Source organism: Leucopleurus acutus (assembly GCF_964270905.1).
Source record: "Leucopleurus acutus genome assembly, chromosome: 4".
In the NCBI taxonomy this organism is placed as follows: domain Eukaryota; kingdom Metazoa; phylum Chordata; class Mammalia; order Artiodactyla; family Delphinidae; genus Leucopleurus; species Leucopleurus acutus.
Genome location: NC_139146.1, coordinates 149,524,549 through 149,548,854, shown reverse-complemented (window position 1 = coordinate 149,548,854; position 24,306 = coordinate 149,524,549). Strand labels below are relative to the sequence as shown.

Genomic DNA, 24,306 nt, shown 5'->3' with positions numbered 1-24,306 from the left:
TCTTAAATCATTCTAAATGTAACCTTTCCCTGTCTAGTAATTGATACTTAATAATATATTTTCTTCAATTAAAAACATTTTTTTTGTGTCTGGTCTAAGGTAAAAATCTTGTTTTCCTATTCTTACAGGTGAAGATAGGGTAATTATATGGTTCCAGATCCAGTTTGGGTTTTGATTTGAAGTGTAATAAATTAAAAGTTAATTTGGGAAGAATTGACACTTTTGTGATATTCAATCTCACCTTCCAAAGGCCTCTTTTACATTTCTTTGTGATACTGTTTTTTTTTTCATTGGTTATATACATTTTTATTAGAGGTTTTTATAAATATTTTCGTTTCTTATTTCTACTGTGAAAGAGAGCCCTTCGCATATATTTTTATCAGTAGTAGTGCCTAGAAATAGTTATTGGTTTTTATATATTTATATGTCTGTTCTATTCCTCAAATTTGTGAATGTGACAGCTTTCGGTTGATTCTCTTGGGTTTTCTATGTATAGTAATCACATGCCTGAAAAAAAAATTTTTTTCCCCCCACTAACTACACACCTTATTTGTTTCATTCAGTTTTGCTTTTTTGTGGGACCTAGAAAAATATTAAATGACAGTCTCTTACTCCTAGGGATAAGAAATGAATATTGAATTTTTTTAGATTTTTTCCCTTCTATTTCAGATAATCATGGTTAAGATAGTCATTGACTTACGTAATACGTTATTTTGCTTTTCTCTTTTTGTTGTCCTGGCCCTAAGGAAGATTAATAATACATTAAGGTTTCACTCAACTATTGCCATTAGCAACAGGTCAGAGCTTCCTTCCGTTCCCTAAGGTAAAGCAGTCTAATTTTGCTTCTAATTTTAACCCTTAAGGGAAATGGAAGAAAACACGTCTGTGTTTAAAATTTTGGGGGGGGGGGTCCTCAGTTTTATACTTCATTTAGAATGCCCAAATATAAAGCTGAAATAGACTTTTTAATATATGCATAATGTCACATTAAAGTCTTTTGTCCTTTCTGGGAAGAAATCAAAACCTGATTTTTATACTGAGGAAAACAAAACAAGACAGTTTATTGAACTACCTGTGTTTATGAATTAAAGCCCACTTTAACAGTAATATCATGAACTTAGGAATATAATATGTATTTTTTCTTCTTTCGTAATTTAGGAGGATTGAATTTCAAATCATCATCTTTATCTTTCATATAATAATAATAACCATAATAATAATAGCTAAAATATCTTGAACCCTTAGGGTCAGACACTGGTCTGTGGGATTTATGTAAATTAACTAGTTTGTTCTTCATAATAACCTGTGAGGAAGGGACTTACTATCCCCTTTTATAGATGAGGAGCAACTGAACACAGATTAACGTAATTGCCCAAGATTCATTGCTAATAGGAGGCAGAGCTGGGATTTGATTCCAGGCATTCAGGGTATGAGTCCTTTTGTTTTTTGAAAATACTGTTTTATTAACACCACAGTGGTAAACAACGTTATGCTTAAATTTCTTTACAGATCACACAATTCAAAACCCACAAAGAAGCTAAGAGTCTTTACATTAAATGTGTCCTCCTAAAAATCCTTTACTGTATGACAGTCTGTTCTCAAGCAGAAAAATTTGATTATGCACCATTTTATATTTAATATGTCACATTTACATAGCAAAATAAGGAAGGCACAGCTAACACAAGCAAACTTAAACCCTTTCTACTTCTGAGCTGGGGATGGGGACACACAGTTGGATTGGTTCTTCAAGTATATATTTTTTCCACACATTAGCTTCCGTGAAGAGTTCTGATAATTTTCACAGCTACATTCTAAAAGCTACAAGACAAAAAGACATCACAAGGATCCAACATAACATTGGATACACATGCTTTACAGAATTTACTAGGTTCTACATCTTTTCAAGTAAATTAATATTTCTAAAATGCTAGATAAAGGGATCAATACTTAAACATTGTTTTTTTTTTTAACACCTTTGTAAATAGACACTACCAGGGAAACACATAAACACGAGACTGTAAATAATGAACACATATGTTGACAATAGTGTACAGGTTATACACCCTCCTTCTCAGAACCAAATATTCAGTACAGTCTTTAGAATTGGAAGTGGCAGTTTTCTGGGCCTCATTAACAGTACTGTCATGATCTCCGGCACGGGCTTCCTCCATCCCATCACGCTTCTCTGAAGTGTAAAGCTGACGTCTGGGTTATGAAAGCAAAGTCTTAAAGATGAGCTTTTTCTTGGGTTCTGATGCTTCTGAGCTGGAAAGATGCAAGACTAAAGAAATTGAAGAATTAGGCATTGAGAACATGTTCGGTCTCGGCTTGGGTGTTCTGTGCGTAGTGGGATGACAGTGTGATCAAAGGGTTTCAAAGTGACGTTCTTTCCTTCACATCTACTTGACACCCTTAGGAAGTCTCAACTCCAGCCCTCGCAGAAGAGATCATGAAAAAGCCATTTTAAATTTAACTCGTTTACAACACCTTTTGGTGTATTGGTGTTCAGATTGGAAACGGGCTGGCCAGAACCTGATTGCGTCGATTTAATATGATTCTAGGAATGTCAGAATTGATTCACATTGTACTTTGGTCCAAAACCTGAGCCTTTTCAAGTCCACCGATGTGTAAAAGAAAAAAAAGAATCGGGGTTTTGAATCTGCGTCGTCATTCTCCTCTGCAATCTCTGCCCCCGCTTATTTCTGGGCGTCGTCAGACACTGCAGAGTGGGGACCCTCATCTCTGGCGGCAGCAGCCGCCGCCTCCGCCGCAGGCTCTCCCTCCTCCTCCTCGTACTCTTCATCCTCCAACTCCTCGTCGTCACCCTCTAAGGTCCACGCACACCCCTCCATCTCACCGGTGAGCTCCTGGATCTTAGCGAGTAAGGGCTTATAGATGTCGTTATACTTCTTCTCCAGAGCCTGGAATTCCTTATCAAATTTGGCTTCTATCTTATCGCACCGCTTCTGCAGCTTTTTGAGGGCCAGGACTCGGCATTTCACCGAGTTAGGCAGGCTCTCGATAAAGTCATTTCTAGGCTTCGGTGCATTCTCTGCAGGCGTCTGGGGGTCCTCAGCCGTCTGACCGACCGCGCCGTCGGAGTCGCCGGACGCGCTGTCAGAATCTCCCCCCTGCGCACCGCCTTCCGCCATTACCTCCTCCGCCGCCACCGCCGCCGCCGCCGCCTGGCTCGGCTCCGCGGGGCCCTGGTTCTCCGTGTCGGCCATGTTCGCGGAGCAGCGCAGAGGTCTCGGTGGCTCCCGCGGAGAGCTGCCCGCGAGCTGCGCCCCGGCGATCCTGCGGCAAGCGGCAAGCGGCAAGCGGCACTGACGTCGGCCGCGGCGGGGACGTTGGCGCGGCCCCGCCCTTTGCCCCCGCGGGCGCTTGACTGGCTCCCCAGAATCAGCTGATGGTCGGGCCCTCGACCCGCACCAGCCAGCCGACCGCCGATGCTGCGCTGCCGTCTCCCCGCACTGCGGACGACGTCCGGACCCGTTTCTTAGCGACCCTGCCCGTCCGCCTGCGCACGCCTCCCCCCCACAGTAGAGCGGGGCTGCGGCTGGCCGCGGGGATCCGCCGCGGGGAAGGGCTCAGCCTTGGCCGTCGTGCTCCTCTAGCCCGCCCAGGGCTTCATCTCCATCCGCCAGTGCGCCTGGCTTGGCGTTTGTGTGCATCTCCCCTTAGCTGCCGTTGGGCTGCCGTTGGCAGGCCGTCTCTGGCTTACTCTTGGGGAGCCGTCTTTAAGCACCTGAGATTTCACTGACTTCTTTTCCGGGAAGCGGAGGCGCGGGGAGAGCGGGCTCCGTCCCACCCCCTTGACGACCTGGGTGCGTGTGATGATGGGGCGGGAATAGTGCAGTTTACATGCCCCCCATCACCCGTGCCCCCCCCATCCCAACAGCCCCTTTTGGCCCTTTCCCAGCCTAGCAGCATATATACTGGTGGCAGGGTCTTCTCTCGGCTAGACGGACCCTGGAAGCAGCTTTGGAGCCGTTTGGATAGGGAATCTCGGCACTACGTTATCCTGGAATGTTCTCGAAGGGTCCTCGGAATGAAGCGGCAGGAGGGCCACAGAAAGCAAGACCGTGTAAGCCCTGAGGCCCAGGCCGAGGGCCCCCTGCCTTCCCGAGCCTGAAGCATGTGTTTAGGACTGCCGTTCCTTGGGGACGCGCTGGCACAAACACGCACGCACGGGCATTGTCCCCGAGGCACGTTCAGCACCTGTGCTATGGCTCTTACTGGTGATTCGTGTATGAGAACATGAAGAAAAGTTATCAAATACCGAACTCTTGTTCCCTAGTAGCTACGTGAGTAGAGACTTTAGTTCCTCATTTATTAAATCAGAATGATAGATTCTTGAATAAGGATAAGGGCACATAGTTTTAGGTATGGAACGCAAACGATCTTTACCGGGGTTCTTCGGGAATGGTTTCAAATTCGGCATGACTGATACAAATGCTTTTCCTTCATCAGTTATACTGGGACTTGCTGAAGCTTTTCCATAAAACCTGTGACTGTAAGGAAATTACTTCCCTACGTACATTTGGTGCCGTCTTTTGGTTCTTGCGGATATGAGTTAATAATATGTAAAGCACTTAGTGCTGACACTTGGTGCGCACTTGGTAAGTGTTTTGTCGGCAAAATATTTAAATTGCATTTATTAATCCACAAAGATAACCTGCGATAATAATTCTCTTACAAAAGGACATCTTTGTGCCCATCCCCAAAGAAAGTTACTATTTATAAAAGGCCCAATATATTCCCATTAGCAAACATGCTAGTTTTTTTTGGTACTTGTGATTCATATTACTTACTTTCTTAATTCCGTTCCAGATAATTTATTGTCTCCTTCCCTGTTAGCATTTGTTATGACAGAGGTTTTTTTTGTTAAATTTCAGTCTTAACTCTGACTGAATCTGCTGTAATGATATATCTATATTTAGTTGGCTGATCGTATACATATTCCATATACCATGTATGAAATATGTATAGGATCAGCCAGCTAAAGCGACCTTGAGGTTAGGAATGCCTTTTCTCATTTTTAAAAGTAAGGAACTTAGAAGCAGAAAAAGAAAGTGAAATAAATACTCTCTTACAATTATGTATCACCTGTTTGGCAGAATCGGGCCAAAACCGGGCCTTCAAACTCCTGTAGTATAGAAGCTATGGCATACTTTAAAAAGATAAAACAAAACAAGACCCAAACTTTATTCAAATCTACTTAACTAACTCAACTTGCTTGAGGCAGCCAGGGTGTGCCCGTCTTTTAGGATTTTTATGTTCCCATCTTTAAAAAAAGTTTTAAACTTCGCCTTAAGCTGTGGGGTTCTTGGACTCCTTCATCAATAGAAGCTGATAAGAGGCCACGTAAGAAATTCAAGCAAGGCTTTATTGGGACTCGTGCTACAGCACAAGGGAGCTAAAGCACGTTAACAGTTTCCCTTTTCATTCCCTAAGCGGGGAGGTGAGCGGGTTCCTTATCTGGGGCAAGGGTAGGAATGGGTCCAGGGGTCAGGCCAGAGGGGTAGCTTCGCTGGTCTGCCCAGCCCCTTGGTGGGTCTGTGTGCAGGGGGCGTGCGCAGTACCCTGCTTTTTGTTCCTGGTACCCTGCTTTTGCTCCTGGTTCCTCAGAAGTGACGCTGGGTTTTTGGTCTTTTTGTACCTTGTTCCCTGTTCGTAATTTGCCCCAACTGGGCACCCATGCGGTTATTTTTAGTCCCTTCTGCTTTCTTTGTATTTTGCTGCTGGAGGAGATGTTTGTCCAGGTGCCAGCACTGCAGCAAAGGGTCCCAGCCAGTCTCAAGGGTACTCTTTTTTTTTTTTTTAAGTCTGTATTGAGATATAATTTGTTTACCATAAAGTTTACTCTTTTCAGGATACTTTGACAGATATACAGAGTCACGTAAACACTACAGTAAGGCAACTGCAGAGCAGTAACCTCATCCCCCCAGATACGTTCCTGGTCTTTCCCTTCCTGCCCGACCTGGCAGCCATTGATCTGTCTCTGTAATTCTGACTTTTCCCCAGAACGTCACATAAATGGAATCATGTGTGTGTAGCCTTTTTCACTCAGCATAATGAATTTGAGATTCATCAGTGGTGTTCCGTATACTGTATTAGTACTTTGTTCCTTTTTATTACTGAGTAATATTCCCATTTGAGTTATTTCCAGGTTTTTTTTGTGTGATTACGGATAATGATACTGTGAACATTCATCAGCAGATTTCTGTGTGAACAGAGGTCTTTATTTCTCTTGGCTAAGTATCTAGAAGTGGAATTGCTGGGTTATACGGTAAATGTGGGTTTAACTTTATAAGAAACTTCACGGTGTTTTCCACAGCGGCTGTCCCCCTTGCCGTCACACTAGCAGTGCATGAGAGTTGCAGCTGTTCCACACCCTCACCAGCATTTGGTATTGTTGGTTTTTTGTCCCCTCATCTCAGAGCTGTGTAAGTGTCCATGATGATTAGAGATGTTATCTTCCAGCGTGCTTATGTGCCACTCATGTATCTCCTTTCATAAAATGTCTGTTTAGAGCTTTCGCCCATTTTCTAAATTGAAATTTTTGCTCATTAATTTTTTAATGTTTTTATATATTCTGGGTACAGGTCCTATGTAAGATATGTGTTTTGTAAATATGTTCTTTCAGTCTGGGGCTTGTCTTTCATTTTTGTAATAGTGTCTTCAAAAAGCAGATATTTAAAATTTTGATAAATCCATTTTATTAACCTTTTCTTTATAGATTATGCTTTGGGTGTCATATTTAAGAAATCTTTGCCAACTTCAAGGCCGTAAAGATTTGGTCTTATGTTTTCTTCTGGAAGTTTTACAACTTAAAGTTTCACTTTTACACTCCGATCCGTATTGAGTTACCTTTTAAATAGGTGTCAGGTATAGGGATAGATACCTTTAGCATATGAATATTCTGTTGATGCAGTACGACTTCTATTGAAAATACTATCCTTTCTCCACAGAATTGCTCATTCAAATTTGGCAAAAATTAACTGTCCATGTACATGTGGCTCCATTTCTGGACTTTCTGTTCTGTTGCACTGATTTATGTGTCCTTTCCCCAATACCACACTTGATAACTGTAGCTTTATAATAATAAGTCATGAAATTAGGTAATTCAAGTTGGCTAACTCTGTTCTTTTTCAAAATTGTTTTGCTTTTCTAGGTCCTTTGACTTTCTATATTAATTTCAGAATCAGTTTGACAAGCTTTTAAAAAGACCCTTACTACAGTTTGGATTCAGACTTCTGAAAACCCTTGGCAATGCATATAGTACTTGCTTTTTAAAATCTGTGTGTTTAAAAATTAACTCATTAAGAGTTGTCTCATTTTATGGGCTTTGTGGACTCTAGTGTACTGTGGGGCTGCAGGTAACACATAGCTGTGAATAGCACGATGTGCCGTCACGCTGTGAAGTCCTTATCTTGGCATACTGTAATTTCTCACACAGCTGTCACATTGGAAGCAAGCAAGGTGGGGTAGGGAGGGCACTTCGATGAGGTGGGGTTGAGAGCACAGGTCTGTACTCAGATATCTGGCTTCAGTTTCTGCCCCTGCCCTTCTACTAGTTGTGTTCTTGAATTCAGTTGTGAAATTGGAATAATGATCACATCAACTTCAAAAAAGTTGTTTTTTCTTGACTGTTTGTATATTTATTGAGTCACAATTCTTATACCGTAAAGTTTACTCAAAGGGTGGCCTTGAGGATTCACTGAGATAGCGTGTATCCAAGTACTTATTGCAGTGACTAGCACCTAGTAAACACTCCGTAACTGTTAATGATCACTGTTAAAGAAAAGCATGTGGTGAGAGCAGTACTAATTGGCAGATAGAGATTAGAGTCTGTGTATTAATTTGCTAGGGCTGCTGTAAAAAAAAAATACTACAGACTAAGTGGTTTAAACAACAGGAATTTATTGTCTCACAGTTCTGGAAGCTAGAACTCCAAAACCAAGGTGTTGGCAGGGTTGCATCCTTCCGGGGGCTGTGAGGGAAGGAATTAGTCCAGACCTCTCTCCTCGGCTTGTGGATAGCTGTCTTCTCCCTGTGTCTCTTCGCATTGTCTTCCCTCTGTGCAGGTCTGTGTGCACATTTCCCCTTTTGATAGGGATAGCAGTCGTTGCCTTAGGACCCACCCTAATACTTTCATTTTAACTTGATAACCTTTGTAAAGACCCTATCTCCAAATAAGGTCAGCTTCTGAGGTAATGGGGGTTAGGACTTTAATATATGAATTTTAGGGAGACGCAGTCCAACCCATAACGTACTGTTCTCTGCCTCCCCCTCCAAATTCATATCTTTCTCACCTGTAAAATACATTCACTCAATTTCAGCACCCCCCAAAGTCTTAACCTATTCCAGCATCAACTCAAAGTCTCTTCTGTAATGGTTAGTTTTATGTGTCAACTTGGCTGGGCCATGGAGTACCCAGATGTTTGGTCAGACGTTACTCTGGGTATGTCTGTGAAGATGTCTCTGGTCGAGATTAACGTTTGAATCAGGAAACTGAGTAAAGCAGATTGCCTTCCCTGATGTGCATGGGTCTCATCCAATCAGTTGAAGGCCTGAATAGAAGCAAAAGGCTGAGTAAGGGGGACTCCTCCTGCCTGACTGCCGTTGAGCTGGGACATGAGTTTTGTGTCTTTGGTTTTTTTTAAAATTTACGTATTTATTTTTGGCCGTGTTGGGTCTTCGTTGCTGTGCACGGGCTTTCTCTAGTTGTGGCGAGCGGGGGCTACTCTTTCGTTGTGGTGCGTGGGCTTCTCATTGCGGTGGCTTCTCGTTGCAGAGCACGGGATCTAGGCACGCAGGATTCAGTACTTGTGGCACGTGGGCTTCAGTAGTTGTGGCTCGTGGGCTCTAGAGCGCAGGCTCAGTAGTTGTGGTGCACGGGCTTAGTTGCTCCGCGGCATGTGGGATCTTCCCGGACCAGGGCTCGAACCCGTGTCCCCTGCATTGGCAGGCGGATTCTTAACCACTGCGCCACCAGGGAAGCCCCAGGACATCAGTTTTTTCCTGCCTTCAGACTCTGACGGAAGCATCAGCCCTTCCTGGGTCTCGAGCCTGCCTGCCTTTGGACTAGAGCTACATCATCTGCTCGCCTGGGTCTCCAGCTTGCAGATCTTGTGGTCTGTCAGCCTCTGTAATTGCATGAACTAATTCTTTATAATCTCTCTCTCTATTTATATATGTATATACCCATATGCCCACACACTTCCTATTGGTTCTGTTTCCCTGGAGAGTCTGGACTAATACATCATGTAAATATCGTCTAAGTCAGGTATGAGTGAGACTTAAGGTTTGATTCATCCTGAGACAGAATTCTTCTATAGCCTGTGAACTTGTGAAACCAGACAGATTATTCCAAATACAATGGTGGGACAGGCATTGGAAGGACATTCTCATTCTAAAAGGAGGAAGAAAGGGGCCAGAGGTCCCAAGCAAATTATAAACCTAGCAGGGCAAATTTCATTAGTTTTTTTTTTAATACATCTTTACTGGAGTATAATTGCTTCACAGTACCATGTTAGTTTCTGTTGCACAACAAAGCGAATCAGCCATATGCATACACATGTCCCCAGTTCCCTCCCTCTTGCGTCTCCCTCCCACCCTCCCAATCACACCCCTCTAGGTCATTGCAAAGCACCGAGCCGATCTCCCTGTGCTGTGCTGCTGCTTCCCACCAGCCAACTATTTTACATTCAGTAGTGTATATATGTCGATGCTACGCTCACTTTGCCCCAGCTTCGCCCTCCCACCCCATGTCATCACGTCCATTCTCTATGTCTACCTCTTTATTCCTGCCCTGCAACTAGGTTCATCAGTACCATTTTTTTTTTTTTTAGATTCTATATATATGTGTTAGCATAAGGTATTTGTTTTTCTCTTTCTGACTTACTTCACTCTGTATGACAGACTCTAGGTCCATCCACCTCATTACAAATAGCTCAATTTCGTTTCTTTTTATGGCTGAGTAATATTCCATTGTATATATGTGCCACATCTTCTTTATCCATTCATCCGATGATGGACACTTAGGTTGTTTCCATCTCCTGGCTATTGTACATAGAGCTGCAGTGAACATTTTGGTACATGACTCTTTTTGAATTATGGTTTTCTCAGGGTATATGCCCAGTAGTGGGATTGCTGGGTCCTCTGGTAGTTCTATTTTTAGTTTTTTAAGGATCCTCCATACTGTTTTCCATAGTGGTTGTATCAGTTTACATTCCCACCAAGAGTGTAGGAGGGTTCCTTTTTCACCACACCCTTTCCAGCATTTTTTGTTTTTAGCTTTTTTTGATAATGGCCATTCTGTCATTCGATTTTTAAAAATAATTTTATTGGTGTACAGTTGATTTACAGTGTTGTGTAGTTTCTGCTGTACAGCGAAGTGAATCAGTTATACATATACATACACATCCACTCTTTTTCAGATTCTTTTCCCATATAGGTCATTACAAAGTATTGAGTAAAGTTCCCTGTGCTATACAGTAGGTTCTTATTAGTTATCTGTTTTACATACAGTAGTGTGTTTATGTCAATCCCAGTCTCCCAATTTATCCCCCAGCTTCCCCCCTGGTAACCATGAGTTTGTTTTCTACATCTGTAACTCTATTTCTGTTTTGTAAATAAGTTAATTTGTACCATTTTTTTAGATTCCACGTATAAGTGATATCATATGATATTTGTCTTTCTCTGACTGACTTCATTCAGCATGACGATCTCTAGGTTCACCCATGTTGCTGCAAATAGCATTATTTCATTCTTTTTATGGCTGAGTAATATTCCATTGTATATATGTACCACATCTTCTTTATCCATTCCTCTGTTGATGGACATTTAGGTTCCTTCCATGTCCTGGCTGTTGTAAATAGTGCTGCAGTGAACATTGGGGTATGTGTATCTTTTTGAATTACGGTTTTCTCTGGATATACGCCCAGGAGTAGGATTGCTGGATCATATGGTAGCTCTATTTTTAGTGTTTTAAGGAACATAGTGGCTGTACCGATTTACATTCCCACGAACAGTGTGGGAGGATTCTCTTTTCTCCACACCCTCTCCAGCATTTATTGTTTGTAGATTTTTTGGTGCTGGCCATTCTGACTGGTGTGAGGTGACACCTCGTTGTAGTTTTGATTTGCATTTCTCTGATAAGTAGTGAAGAGCATCTTTCATGTGCATCTGTATCTCTTCTTTGGAGAAATGTCTGTTTAGATCTTCCACCCATTTCTGGATTGGGTTGTTGGGGTTTTTTTTGATATTGAGCTGCATGAGCTGTTTATGTATTTTGGAGATTAATCCTTTGTCAGTCACTTTGTTTGCAAATATTTTCTCCCATTCTGTTTATTAGATATTTTTAAAATATTTACTTATTTATTATTTATTTGGCTGCGTCGGCACGTGGGATCTTTTGTTGCGGCGTGCGGGCTTCTCTCTAGTTGTGGCACGCAGGCTGCAGAGTGTGCGGGCTCAGTAGCTGCGGCACATGGGCTCTAGAGCACGCAGGCTTTGTTGCCCCGCAGCAGGTGGGATCTTAGTTACCCCGCAGCATGTGGGATCTTAGTTCCCTGAGCAGGGGGTTGAACCCGCGTCCCCTGCATTGGAATGCGGATTCTTAACCACTGGATCACCAGGGAAGTCCCCTACTCATTAGATTTTAAGACTTGGAGAACAATCCTCTGTGGGTCCGTGCTCTGTCCTCTGGCCCACTGGGATAGTAGTCCTGGCTTCTGGAGCCATGGAAGTGCCGGCCTTGTTCCTGGACCTATGCCCATGGTGGTAGTGATAGCCCTACTGGACTCTTATCTGCCGTTGGGGTCATTCTTCCCTTTTCTTGAAAGATAACACTTGTTCACAGCCAGTTAGCTCTACTGACTAATTTCACACCTGTGGAATCCTGACAGCCTTTCTTCATTTTTTACCATCTTTGCCCCTTCAGTGCAAGCTGGCAGTGCTGGTATAAAATTCTCATAAACCTTGTTGGCCTCCCAGGCAATTCATGGGGATCCAAGCCATCAGACCAGAGGGTCCTCCACATATCTTTCCTGGAGAGCCACATCGCTGTTCCTGGCTTCTGCTGAGATGATTGATCCATGAGCCACATGCCTGATCTCTTCAGCAAACCATTGTTCAGCCACACCCTTGGCTTTTTTCCAGACCATGACATATGGGTAGTCTGAGAATTTTCCAAACCTTCAAGTTCTAGTTTTTTTTTTTTTGACTCTCCCTATGTCTGTTTTTTGTTTAACACCTTTATTGGAGTATAATTGCTTTACAATGGTGTGTTAGTTTCTGCCTTATAACAAAGTGAATCAGCTATACATATACATATATCCCCATATCTCCTGCCTCTTGTGTCTCCCTCCCACCCTCTCTATCCCACCCCTCTAGGTGGTCACAAAGCACCGAGCTGATGTCCCTGTTCTATGCGGCTGCTTCCCACTAGCTATCTGTTTTACATTTGGTAGTGTATATATGTCAATGCTACTCTCTCACTTCATCCCAGTTTACCCTTCCCCCTCCCCATGTCCTCAAGTCCATTCTCTACGTCTGCATCTTTATTCCTGTCCTGCCCCTAGGTTCATGAGAACCATTTTTTTTTTTTGGATTCCATATATATGTGTTAGCATAGTATTTGTTTTTCTCTTTCTGACTTACTTCGCTCTGTATGACAGACTCTAGGTCCATCCACCTCACTACAAATAAATCATTTTCATTTCTTTTTTATGGCTGAGTAATATTCCCTTGTATATATGTGCCACATCTTCTTTATCCATTGTTCGACACTTAGGTTGCTTCCATGTCCTGGGTATTGTAAATAGAGCTGCAGTGAACATTGTGGTACATGACTTTTTTTGAATTATGGTTTTCTCAAGGTATATGCCCAATAGTGGTATTACTCTGGGTGGTATGGTAGTTCTATTTTTAGTTTTCTAAGGAACCTCCATACTGTTCTCCATAGTGGCTGTATCCATTTACATTCCCACCAACAGTGCAAGAGGGTTCCCTTTTCTCCACACCCTCTCCAGCATTTATTGTTTGTAGATTTTTGGATGATGGCCATTCTGACTGGTGTGAGGTGGTACCTCATTGTAGTTTGGAATTGCATTTCTCTAATGATTAGTGATGTTGAGCTTCCTTTCACGTGTTTGTTGGCAATCTGTATATCTTCTTTGGAGAAATGTCTGTTTAGGTCTTATGCCCATTTTTGGATTGGGTTGTTTGTTTTTTGACATTGAGCTGCATGAGCTGCTTGTATATTTTGGAGATTAATCCTTTGTCAGTTGCTTCATTTGCAGATATTTTCTCCCACACTGAGGGCTGTCTTTTTGTCTTGTTTATGGTTTCCTTTGCTGTGCAAAACCTCTTAAATTTCATTAGGTCCCATTTGTTTATTTCCATTTCTCTAGGAGGTGGGTCAAAAAGGATCTTGCTGTGATGGATGTCATAGAGTGTTCTGCCTATGTTCTCCTCACAGTTTTATAGTGTCTGGCCTTACATTTACGTCTTTAATCCATTTGGAGTTTATTTTTGTGTATAGTGTTAGGGAGTGTTCTAATTTCTTTCTTTTACATGTAGCTGTCCAGTTTTCCCAGCACCACTTTTTGAAGAGGCTGTCTTTTCTCCACTGTATATTCTTGCCTCCTTTATCAAAGATAAGGTGACCATATGTGCATGGGTTTATCTCTGGGCTTTCTATCCTGTTCCATTGATCTATATTTCTGTTTTTGTGCCAGTACCATACTGTCTTGATTACTGTAGCTTTGTAGTATAGTCTGAAGTCAGGGAGCCTGATTCCTCCAGCTCCATTTTTCATTCTCAGGATTGCTTTGGCTATTTGAGGTCTTTTGTGTTTCCATACAAACTGTGAAATTTTTTGTTCTAGTTCTGTGAAAAATGCCGTTGGTAGTTTGATAGGGATTGCATTGAATCTGTAGATTGCGTTGGGTAGTATAGTCATTCTCACAATGTTGATTCTTCCAATCCAAGAACATGGTATATCTCTCCATCTGTATCATCTTTAATTTCTTTTATCAGTGTCATAGTTTTCTGCATACAGGTCTTTTGTCTCCTTAGATAGGTTTATTCCTAGGTATTTTATTCTTTTTGTTGCAGTGGTAAATGGGAGTGTTTCCATAATTTCTCTTTAGGATTTTTCATCATTAGTGTATAGGAATGCAAGAGATTTCTGTGCATTAATTTTGTATCCTGCTACTTTACCAAATTCATTGATTAGCTCTAGTAGTTTTCTGGTAGCATCTTTAGGATTCTCTATATATAGTGTCATGTCATCTGCAAACAGTGACAGCTTTATTTCTTCTTTTCCAATTTGGATTCCTTTTCTTTCTTTTTCTTCTCTGATTGCTGTGGCTAAAACTTCCAAAACTATGTTGAATAATAGCGGTGAGAATGGGCAACCTTCTCTTGTTCCTGATCGTAGTGGAAATGGTTTCAGTTTTTCACCATTGAGAACTATGTTGGCTGCGGGTTTGTCATATATGGCCTTTATTATGTTGAGGTAAGTCCCCTCTATGCCAACTTTCTGGAGGGTTTTCAACATAAATGGGTGTTGAATTTTGTCGAAAATTTTTCTGCATCTGTTGAGATGATCATATGTGTTTTTCTCATTCTAGTTGTTAATATGGTGTATCTCATTGATTGATTGGCATATATTGAAGAATCCTTGCATTCCTGGGATAAACCCCACTTGATCATGGTGTATGATCCTTTCAATGTCCTGTTGGATTCTGTTTGCTAGTATTTTGTTGAGGATTTTTACATCTATGTTCATCAGTGATATTGGCCTGTAGTTCTCCTTTTTTGTGACTTCTTTGTCTGGTTTTGGTATCAGGGTGATGGTGGCCTCATAGAATGAGTTTGGGAGTGTTCCTCCCTTTGCTATATTTTGGAAGACTTTGCGAAGGATAGGTGTTAGCTCTTCTCTAAATGTTTGATAGAATTCGCCTGTGAAGCCATCTGATTCTGGGCTTTTGTTTGTTGGAAGATTTTTAATCACAGTCTCAATTTCAGTGCTTGTGATTGGCCTGTTTATTTTTTCTATTTCTTCCTGGTTCAGTCTCGGAATGTTGTGCTTTTCTAAGCATTTGTCCATTTCTTCCAGGTTGTCCATTTTATTGGCATAGAGTTGCTTGTAGTAATCTCTCATGATCCTTTGTATTTCTGCAGTGTGAGTTGTTACTTCTCCTTTTTCATTTCTAATTCTATTGATTTGAGTCTTTTCCCTTTTTTTCTTGATGAGTCTGGCTAATGGTTTATCAATTTTCTTTATTTTCTCAAGGAACCAGGTATTAGTTTTATTGATCATTGCTATTGTTTCCTTCATTTGTTTTTCATGTATTTCTGATCTGATCTTTATGATTTCTTTCCTTCTGCTAACTTTAGCGTTTTTTTGTTCTTATTTCTCTAATTGCTTTAGGTGTAAGGTTACGTTGTTTATTTCAGATGTTTCTTGTTTCTTGAGGAAGGATTGTATTGCTATAAACTTCCCTCTTAGAACTGCTTTTCCTGCATTCCATAGGTTTTGGGTTGTCGTGTTTTCATTTTCATTTGTTTCTAGGTATTTTTTGATTTCCTCTTTGATTTCTTCAGTGATCTCTTGATTTTAAGTAGTGTATTGTTTAGCTCCCATGTGTTTGTATTTTTTTACAGATTTTTTACTGTAATTGATATCTAGTCTCATAGCATTGTGGTTGGAAAAGATACTTGATATGATTTCAGTTTTGTTAAGTTTACCAAGGCTTGATATGTGACCGAAGATATGATCTGTCCTGGAGAATGTTCTGTGAGTACTTGAGAAGAAATTGTATTCTGTTGTTTTTGGATGGAATGTACTATAAATATCAATTAAGTCCATCTTGTTTAATGTGTCATTTAAAGCATGTGTTTCCTTTTTTCTTTTCATTTTGGATGATCTGTCCATTGGTGAAAGTGGGGTGTTAAAGTCCCGTACTATGACTGTGTTACTGCCAATTTCCCCTATTATGGCTGTTAGCATTTGCCTTATTTATTGAGGTGTTCCTTTGTTGGGTGCATAAATATTTAAAATTGTTATATCTTCTTCTTGGATCGATCCCTTGATCATTATGTAGTGTCCTTTGTCTCTTGAAATAGTCTTTAAAGTCTGTTTTGTCTATTATGAGAATTGCTACTCCAGCTTTCTTTTGATTTCCATATGCATGGAATATCTTTTTCCATCCCCTCACTTTCAGTCTGTATGTGTCCCTACGTCTGACGTGGGTCTCTTGTAGACAGCATACGTATGGGTCTTGTTTTTTTTTTTGTTTTTTTTGGGGGGGGGGGGTCTTGGTTTTGTATCCATTCAGCCAGTCTGTGTCTTTTGGTTGGACCATTTAATCCATTTACATTTAAGGTAGTTATTGATATGTATGTTCCTGTTACCATTTTCTTAATTGTTTTGGGTTTGTTACTGTAGGTCTTTTCCTTCACTTGTGTTTCCTGCATAGAGAAGTTCGTTTAGCATTTGTTGTAGAGCTGGTTTGGTGGTGCTGAATTCTCTTAGCTTTTGCTTGTCTGTAAAGGTTTTAATTTCTCTGTTGAACCTGAATGAGATCCTTGCTGTGTAATCTTGGTTGTAGGTTTTTTCCCTTTCATCACTTTAAATATGTCCTGTCACACCATTCTGGTTTGCAGTTTCTGCTGAAAGATCAGCTGTTAACCTTATGGGGATTCCCTTGTATGTTATTTGTTGTTTTCCCCTTGCTGCTTTTAATATTTTTTCTTTGTATTTAGTTTTTGATCATTTGATTAATATATGTCTTGGGGTGTTTCTCCTTGGATTTATCCTTTATAGGACTCTGTGTGCTTCCTGGACTTGATTGACTATTTCCTTTCCCATATTAGGGAAGTTTTCCACTATAATCTCTTCAAATATTTTCTCAGTCCCTTTCTTTTTCTCTTCTTCTTCTGGGACCCCTATAATTCAAATGTTGGTACGTTTAGTATTGAACCAGTGGTCTCTGAGACTGGCCTCAATTCTTTTCATTCTTTTTTCTTTATTCTGCTCTGCAGTAGTTACTTCCATTATTTTATCTTCCAGGTCACTTATCTGTTCTTCTGCCTCAGTTATTCTGCTGTTGATTCCTTCTAGAGAATTTTCAATTTCACTTATTTTGTTGTTCATCATTGTTTGTTTGCTCTTTAGTTCTTGTAGGTCTTTGTTAAACGTTTCTTGTATTTTCTCCATTCTGTTTCCAAGGTTTTGGATCATATTTACTATCATTATTCTGAATTCTTTTTCAGGTAGACTGCCTATTTCCTCTTTATTTGTTAGGTCTGGTGGGTTTTATCTTGCTCCTTCATCTGCTGTGTGTTTCTCTGTCTTCTCATTTTGCTTATCTTACTGTGTTTGGGGTCTCCTTTTTGCTGGCTGCAGCTTCGTTGTTCCTGTTGCTTTTGGTGTCTGCGCCCAGTGGCTAAGGTTGGTTCAGTGGGTTGTGTAGGCTTCCTGGTGGAGGGGATTGGTGCCTGTGTTCTGGTGGATGAGGCTGTATCTTGTCTTTCTGGTGGGCAGGTCTGTGTCCGGTGGTGTGTTTTCGGGTGTCTGTGACCTTATTATGATTTTAGGCAGCCTCTTTGCTAAGGGGTGGGGTTGTGTTCCTGTCTTGCTAGTTGTTTGGCATGGGGTGTCCAGCACTGGAGCTTGCTGGTCATTGAGTGGAGCTGGGTCTTAGCATTGAGATGGAGATCTCTGGGAGGTCTCTGGTGGACCAATGTCCTGAACTCAGCTCTCCCGCCTCAGAGGCTCAGGCCTGACACCTGCCCAGAGCACCAAGACCCTGTCAGCCACATGGCTCAGAACTAAAGGGAGAAAAAAAAGAAAGAAAGAAAAAAATTAAAAAATTTTAAAAATTATTAAAAATAAAAAAGTAATTAAAAAAAAAAGAAAGAAAGGAGTGCTACCAAACCTAAAAACAAATCCACCAATGATAAGGAGCCCTAAAAACTATACAAAAAAAGAAGACAGAACACTCGGACAAATGGTAAAAGCAAAGCTATACAGACGAAATCACACATAGAAGCATACACACACACACTCACAAAAAGAAAGAGGAAAAAAATATACAGATAAAAAAGGAAGAGAGCAACCAAATCAATAAACAAATCTACCACTGATAATAAACTCTAGATACTAAGCTAAGACAAACATTAAACCAGAAACAAGTTAGATGCAGAAAGCAAACCCCAAGTCTACATTTGCTCCCAACGTCCACTGCCTCAGTTTTGGGATGATTCGTTGTCTATTCAGGTATTCCACAGATGCAGGTACATCACGTTGATTGTGGAGCTTTAATCCGCTGCTCCTGAGGCTGCTGGGAGAGATTTCCCTTTCTTTTCTTTGTATGCACAGCTCCCGGGGCTCAGCTTTGGATTTGGCCCCGTCTCTGCGTAGGTCGCGGGAGGGCGTCTGTTCTTTGCTCAGACAGGACGGGGTTAAAGGAGCAGCTGATTCGGGGGCTCTGGCTCACTCAGGCTGGGGGGAGGGAGGGGTATGGTTGTGGGGCGAGCTTGCGGTGGCAGAGGCCAGCGTGACATTGCACCAGCCTGAGGCGCGCCGTGCGTTCTCCTGGGGAAGTTGTCCCCGGATCCCGGGACCCTGGCAGTGGCAGGCTGCACAGGCTCCCCGGAAGGGGGGTGTGGAGAGTGACCTGTGCTTGCACACAGGCTTCTTGGTGGCGGCAGCAGCAGCCTTAGCGTCTCATGCCCGTCTCTGGGGTCCGCGCTTTTAGCCGCGGCTCGCGCCCGTCTCTGGAGCTCCTTTAAGCAGCGCTCTGAATCCCCTCTCCTCGTGCACCAGGAAACAAAGAGGCAAGAAAAAGTCTCTTGCCTCTTCGACAGCTCCAGACTTTTCCCCGGACTCCCTCCCAGCCAGCCGTGGCGCACTAGCCCCGTGCAGGCTGTGCTCACGTCGCCAACCCCAGTCCTCTCCCTGCGCTCCGACTGAAGCCCGAGCCTCAGCTCGCAGCCCTGCCCATCCCGGCGGGGGAGCAGACAAGCCTCTCGGGCTGGTGAGTGCCGGTCGGCACCGATCCTCCGTGCAGGAATCTCTCTGCTTTGCCCTCCGCACCCCTGTAGCTGCGCTCTCCTCCGTGGCTCTGAAGCTCTCCCCTCTGCCACCCTCAGTCCCTGCCCGCGAAGGGGCTCCTGGTGTGTGGAAACCTTTCGTCCTTCACAGCTCCCTCCCACTGGTTCAGGTCCCGGTCCCTATTCTTTTGTCTCTGTTTTTTCTTTTTTCTTTTGCCCTACCCAGGTACGTGGGGGGTTTCTTGCCTTTTGGGAGGTCTGAGGTCTTCTGCCAGCCTTCAGTAGGTGTTCTGTAGGAGTTGTTCCACATGTAGATGTCTTTCTGGTGTATCTGTGGGGAGGAAGGTGATCTCCGTGTCTTACTCCTCTGCCATCTTGAAGGTCTCCTCTCTAGTTCTTTTTTGCTTAACAATTCCCTCTTCAATTTATCTCTTTCCTCTTGCATCTTACTATAAGAAGAAACCAGACCACACCTTAAATACTTGGCTCAGAAATCTCCTCTACTAAATAACTAGGTTTATCACTTAGAAGTCCTACTTTCTATAGAACACTAGAACAAAACTTGGCCAAGTTCTCTGCCACGTTATAACAAGATCGCCATTTTCAAATTTCCAAAAAATAATGTGTTCCTCATCTCCATCTGGGACTTCACCAGAGTGCTTTAATATCCATATTCCTAGCATTATTCTGTTTATGATTTAATATATGTATTTTCTAAGATAGTAGAAGCTTTCTCTACATATCTCTTTTCTTTCTGAGCCCTCTTTGGAATCTCCTTTAATGTCCATATTTCTATTAACAGGCTCTTCAAGGCAATTTAAGCTTTTTCTGTCACTGCCTCAGGACCCTTCCAGCCTCTACCTATTACCCAATTCCAAAGTCACTTTTACATTTTTAGGTATTTGCTACTGTAGTACCCCCCTTCCTAGTACCTAAATGTGTCTTAGGGTTCTCCAGACAAACAGAACCAGTAACACACACACGCACACACGAGGAAGATTGATTTTAAGGAATCTGTGTGTGCAGCGGTGGGGCTGGCCAGTCAGAAGTCTTCAGAGCAGGATGGCAGGCTGAAAATTCTGGCAGGAGTTGATGTTGCCGTCTTGAGTCCGAAGGCAGTCCGGAGGCCAAATTCCTTCTTTGGAGGACCTTAGTCTTTCAAAGCTTTCAACTGACTGGGTGAGGCCACCCACATTAGGAAGACTAATCTGCTGTACTCAGTGTCTACTGATTTAAAAGTTAATCACATCTAAAAAACTCCTTCCCAGCACCATCTCGAGTGAGGTTTGACCAAACAGCTGGGCACCATAGCCTAGCGAGATTGACACAGAATTAACCATCACAGGCTATAGTAGAAAACTTCATGCTGATGGTGCTTTTCTTAGGCAGTTGTACCAGAAAAATGTTATTGACTGTTGAGAGAATTCAAAAATGCACTACGTGAGAGCTGTGAGTTTCAGTTTTATTCAGGGACCTTACTGAGGATGCTAGCCCTGGAGACAGTTCCTCAGATAACTCTGAGAAATTGCTGTAAAGAAGTAGGGGAGGAGCCAGGATATATGAGTTTTTTGGCTGGGAGATACATGTAGTCAAGCGTACATCTTGGCAAAAGATTCCTGCTAATTACACAAAAAATTGCTCATCTCTGTATGGGAAGGTGCAAGAATCTGGGGTCGTTGAAATTCTTCCTAAGATACTTAGTTAAGCATCTGAACTATCTAGGGGCCCATACATTCAAAACACACAGTGCTTCATTCTGTTTTTTGTCCTGAATTCCTTTCAGTGTTTACCGTAGGTCAGTGACTGCAGTGGCAGACAACTTGATCCTTGTAGAACTGGATGGCAGGCAACATTCTTTGCTTTACAACTCCCTCCCTTTTGATCGTAAGTTTAACCAAGTTTTGGGAGGCATTTCGTGACCAGTTTGTCCCACAGCACTCAGAAGGCTCATTCCTAGGTCAGGCGAGGATGTCATTGACAGGCCACTCAATGTGCTATTTCTGGATTAGGCCCTGTTAGTAACTTAAAAATTCTCTGGATCATTTGTCTTACCGGTCTATTAAGATACAGGAAATATTTTCCCTTGTTCCTTCTCCCACATCTAGATATGCACCATTACAGTTAAATTTGTATAGGGCTATATGTGTGATGAATTGCCTCAAGATGTTGAGCCATCGTTAGTTTTGCCCAAGACCTTGTTACACATTGGGTAATGCAAGAAACCACAATCTTATACGGGGTGTAAGTAATATAGCTAGTAACATTAATAAGATCATAAGTAGAGATTTGAGCATGCGCTTCCAGAACCAAACCAGAACCAAAAGATCACCAAGACAAGGAAGTGGATCACTTAAGGCAGAAATCAGATTCTTCATGTGAGTCATTAAATGTGTAACTTTAGAGAATTCATCTGGCATGAAAATGCAGCATTCAGTTTGAATTGTGGCCTAGGTGCCTGCCTCTTTGAGATGTTGTAAAGATATCAAGGGCCATGTGTTTTGTAATACTGCTTTTTCTCATCATAGAGATCTCAGAATTCAGTAGGCTCATAGCCTGATGACTATCGTTCAAGGCCTACTGGGTGAATTTTGTCAAGGCTTTGATGTGGGTGATTACATCTTCCAGTCCTACTGAAGCCACAGAAGTAGCTGTTAAATGGCCATACCAGTGAGATACAGGATCTCTTGATCTGTCAGCCTTGTATACATTGTAGATTTGCTGGAGTCATATCTAAATTGGAACACTTACGGCCTTGAGCCCAAGGGCATCCTAGGATACATCTGCCTGTCCATCCTGGCAGAAGCCAGGGACAGAAATTGGTACCACAAAGCTACTGAATTCCATGAGGTGCAACCCAGTATCCTGGTCACCTGCCCCAGTCTCTTGCATACCAGTTGCTATCTTTAAGGGAAATGGTTTGTTGGCGTTTTTCATAAGGCGTCAGCCTTATTTTCTAGTGTTATCTGGCTGATTATCTGTAATATGATTTAACTGCTCCCAGCCTAGGGGGCCCTTAAACTTAGATGACCGTAGCCCAGTGTTAGCCGTATAAACCCGTCCTGTGCCTGAGGGAGGGTCCCTTCTAATACTTGGGAAGTTACGTTCTTTGACTGAAGTTTAGCTCATTGCTCTGATGGAGCTTGAGGAACTTGAAAAGAGAACTCACGTCGATGGCCAGGGCCGGAAAAAGTATGATTGATTGGCCAAGTGAGGGGTTCCCAGGTAGTAATATCAATAGTGGCCCTACAACTTCTTTCTTCTAAAATAAATTTTCTAAGGGCCATCCAGTTACAGCCTTGGAGATAAGAAGTCCACCCAGGTAAACCTGAAGTACTGGATGTAGATAAGTGACCACAAACGCAAATATCAGATTGATTTTTGAAATTTGTATAGGATTGTGCCATGATAGAAAACATTTGATTCACGTGCAGAAGTCCAAGAAATCAAGAAAACACTATCAATGATCATCCGGGTCTGGTGTGGCATGTTAGTATAGCATATGAGCATAGCTGTCTACTTCTGATGTTGTCTTCTTGTCCTGTGGGTGTAGCTTCTCCTCTGAGCATTGTTTTCAGGTGATCGTGAGGCCAGCAGTCCTCTCTGTAGACCAGTCTGGTGCAGGGCCCCTTCTTCAGAGGGAAATATGAATCCAAGAATCAGTCCCCTTTCGTTTCACCATGCATGAGCTAGTTATGAGTACCTGATAAGGGTCCTTTCATCTAGGTCGGAGAGAGTCCTTTAAATGATGTCTTTCCAGTATATTATCTCTTGATTGCAGGTCAGGGGGCATCTGTCTTTATTCAAAGATAGATTACTGTGATAAGCTTCAGAAACAAATTTAGAATGTCCTTTGTAGTAGTTCAATTAAATCTTACAATAATGCAACAGAGTAACAAGGAGTCTAGGAAGTTGAGTCTCAGGCAGTAAATACAAATCACAAAGACAGTTAACAACACTAGAAATTAACACCTACTGAAACAAGTTTTTTCTCTCTAAAATCACCTTCATTTCTGCCACACACAGCCAAATTAAGATCACATAAGGCTCTCTGAAATTGGTTTTGCTGGAACTTTTTGTAAGGGATCTCAGACTGAACTTTTCAAAGGTCTCTCAAGGCCAGAAAAGCCATGCCAAGGACTTGGCATCAGATTCTGCCTGCAATCCCTACAGATTTGGGTGGGTTCCTCTCAAGGTCCACAGAATACCTTGAGATCCGTGCACCTGCCAGGAAGTGGCCTCCCTTATTCACCTGATAAGCCTTCCGGGAATCCTGTAAGCAAAGTACTAGGTTTTTCCAAGAGGCTTTATGGTTCCATAAAGTCCACCTCAGTTCTTTAAAGCTGTCTGGTCATGTCTGATTTTTGCATAGTCTCGAATATGACATTCCATCCAAAGTCATTAATGTAGCCAGTGTTTCCAGTTATCTCCTATTCTGTCTCCTGTTATAAGGAGAAGAGATTCTTATTGAATTTATGCAAATAATAATATTGCCATGAGAATAAGAATACTAAGAGTTTCCAAATTCTGGAGGAATCAGAGAGAAAAGATAAATGTTTCAGTTCTGCTTACAAAGGTATAATTTACCAAGTTGCTATAAATTATAGTTAGCTTAAGAGGAAAGAGCAAAAGTTTTCTCAAATCTGGAAAAATAAAACATTAAAAAGAATCAGAAATTTTTCAAAGAGTCATAAAAATTACAATCATCCTCATCAGTTCGTTCAGTCCCATGTTATTAATTCTTGATCTTCTGTTAACAGTTTTATGAAGCCATCAGGTTTTCCATTAGAATTCTTTAATTTCTTACCCAGTTAAGCAGTATGATCTGAAAGTTACCAGAAACCTGTGCTTGTCAAAAAGTCCTTTCTTTGAATCTTCTTGGAGATGAAGCATTTTTGTAAAAGCATCAGAGTAAAACAATAACTGTATGTAAATGACAAGACTTAAAAAGGCACAGTTAAAGACCTGATTACAATGTATTTGTCAAAGAAATTTGGTTATTTTCATACACTATTACAATATTAAATTTTAGATATTAAATACAAGATTAAGATATTAAAATAATGAAATTATAAAGTCCACCATATTAAATATATTTAATACAATATTAAAATAACTAGAATTATGACATTATACCAGGACACATGTAAATTTTAGAATTTCATATAATTTTTAGAACATTTATATTAATAACATTTACCCATACAGTATAACCTAAGAAGGTTTATCACTACT

General features: G+C 41.7%; 2 protein-coding genes across 5 annotated transcripts in view; one reads left to right on the top strand and one right to left on the bottom strand.

The window, feature by feature from the left end:
- HERC3 (HECT and RLD domain containing E3 ubiquitin protein ligase 3) overlaps positions 1 to 24,306 on the top strand; it is a 138,922-nt gene that overhangs the window by 103,193 nt on the left and 11,423 nt on the right. The gene's annotated exons all lie outside the window — the stretch shown is intronic.
- Positions 1,440 to 3,227, bottom strand: NAP1L5 (nucleosome assembly protein 1 like 5; the record flags this gene model as incomplete). Its single annotated transcript, XM_082838091.1, has 1 exon — positions 1,440 to 3,227. One exon carries the CDS (start codon positions 3,225 to 3,227, stop codon positions 2,697 to 2,699), a length of 531 nt encoding a protein of 176 aa, XP_082694217.1. The 3' UTR covers positions 1,440 to 2,696.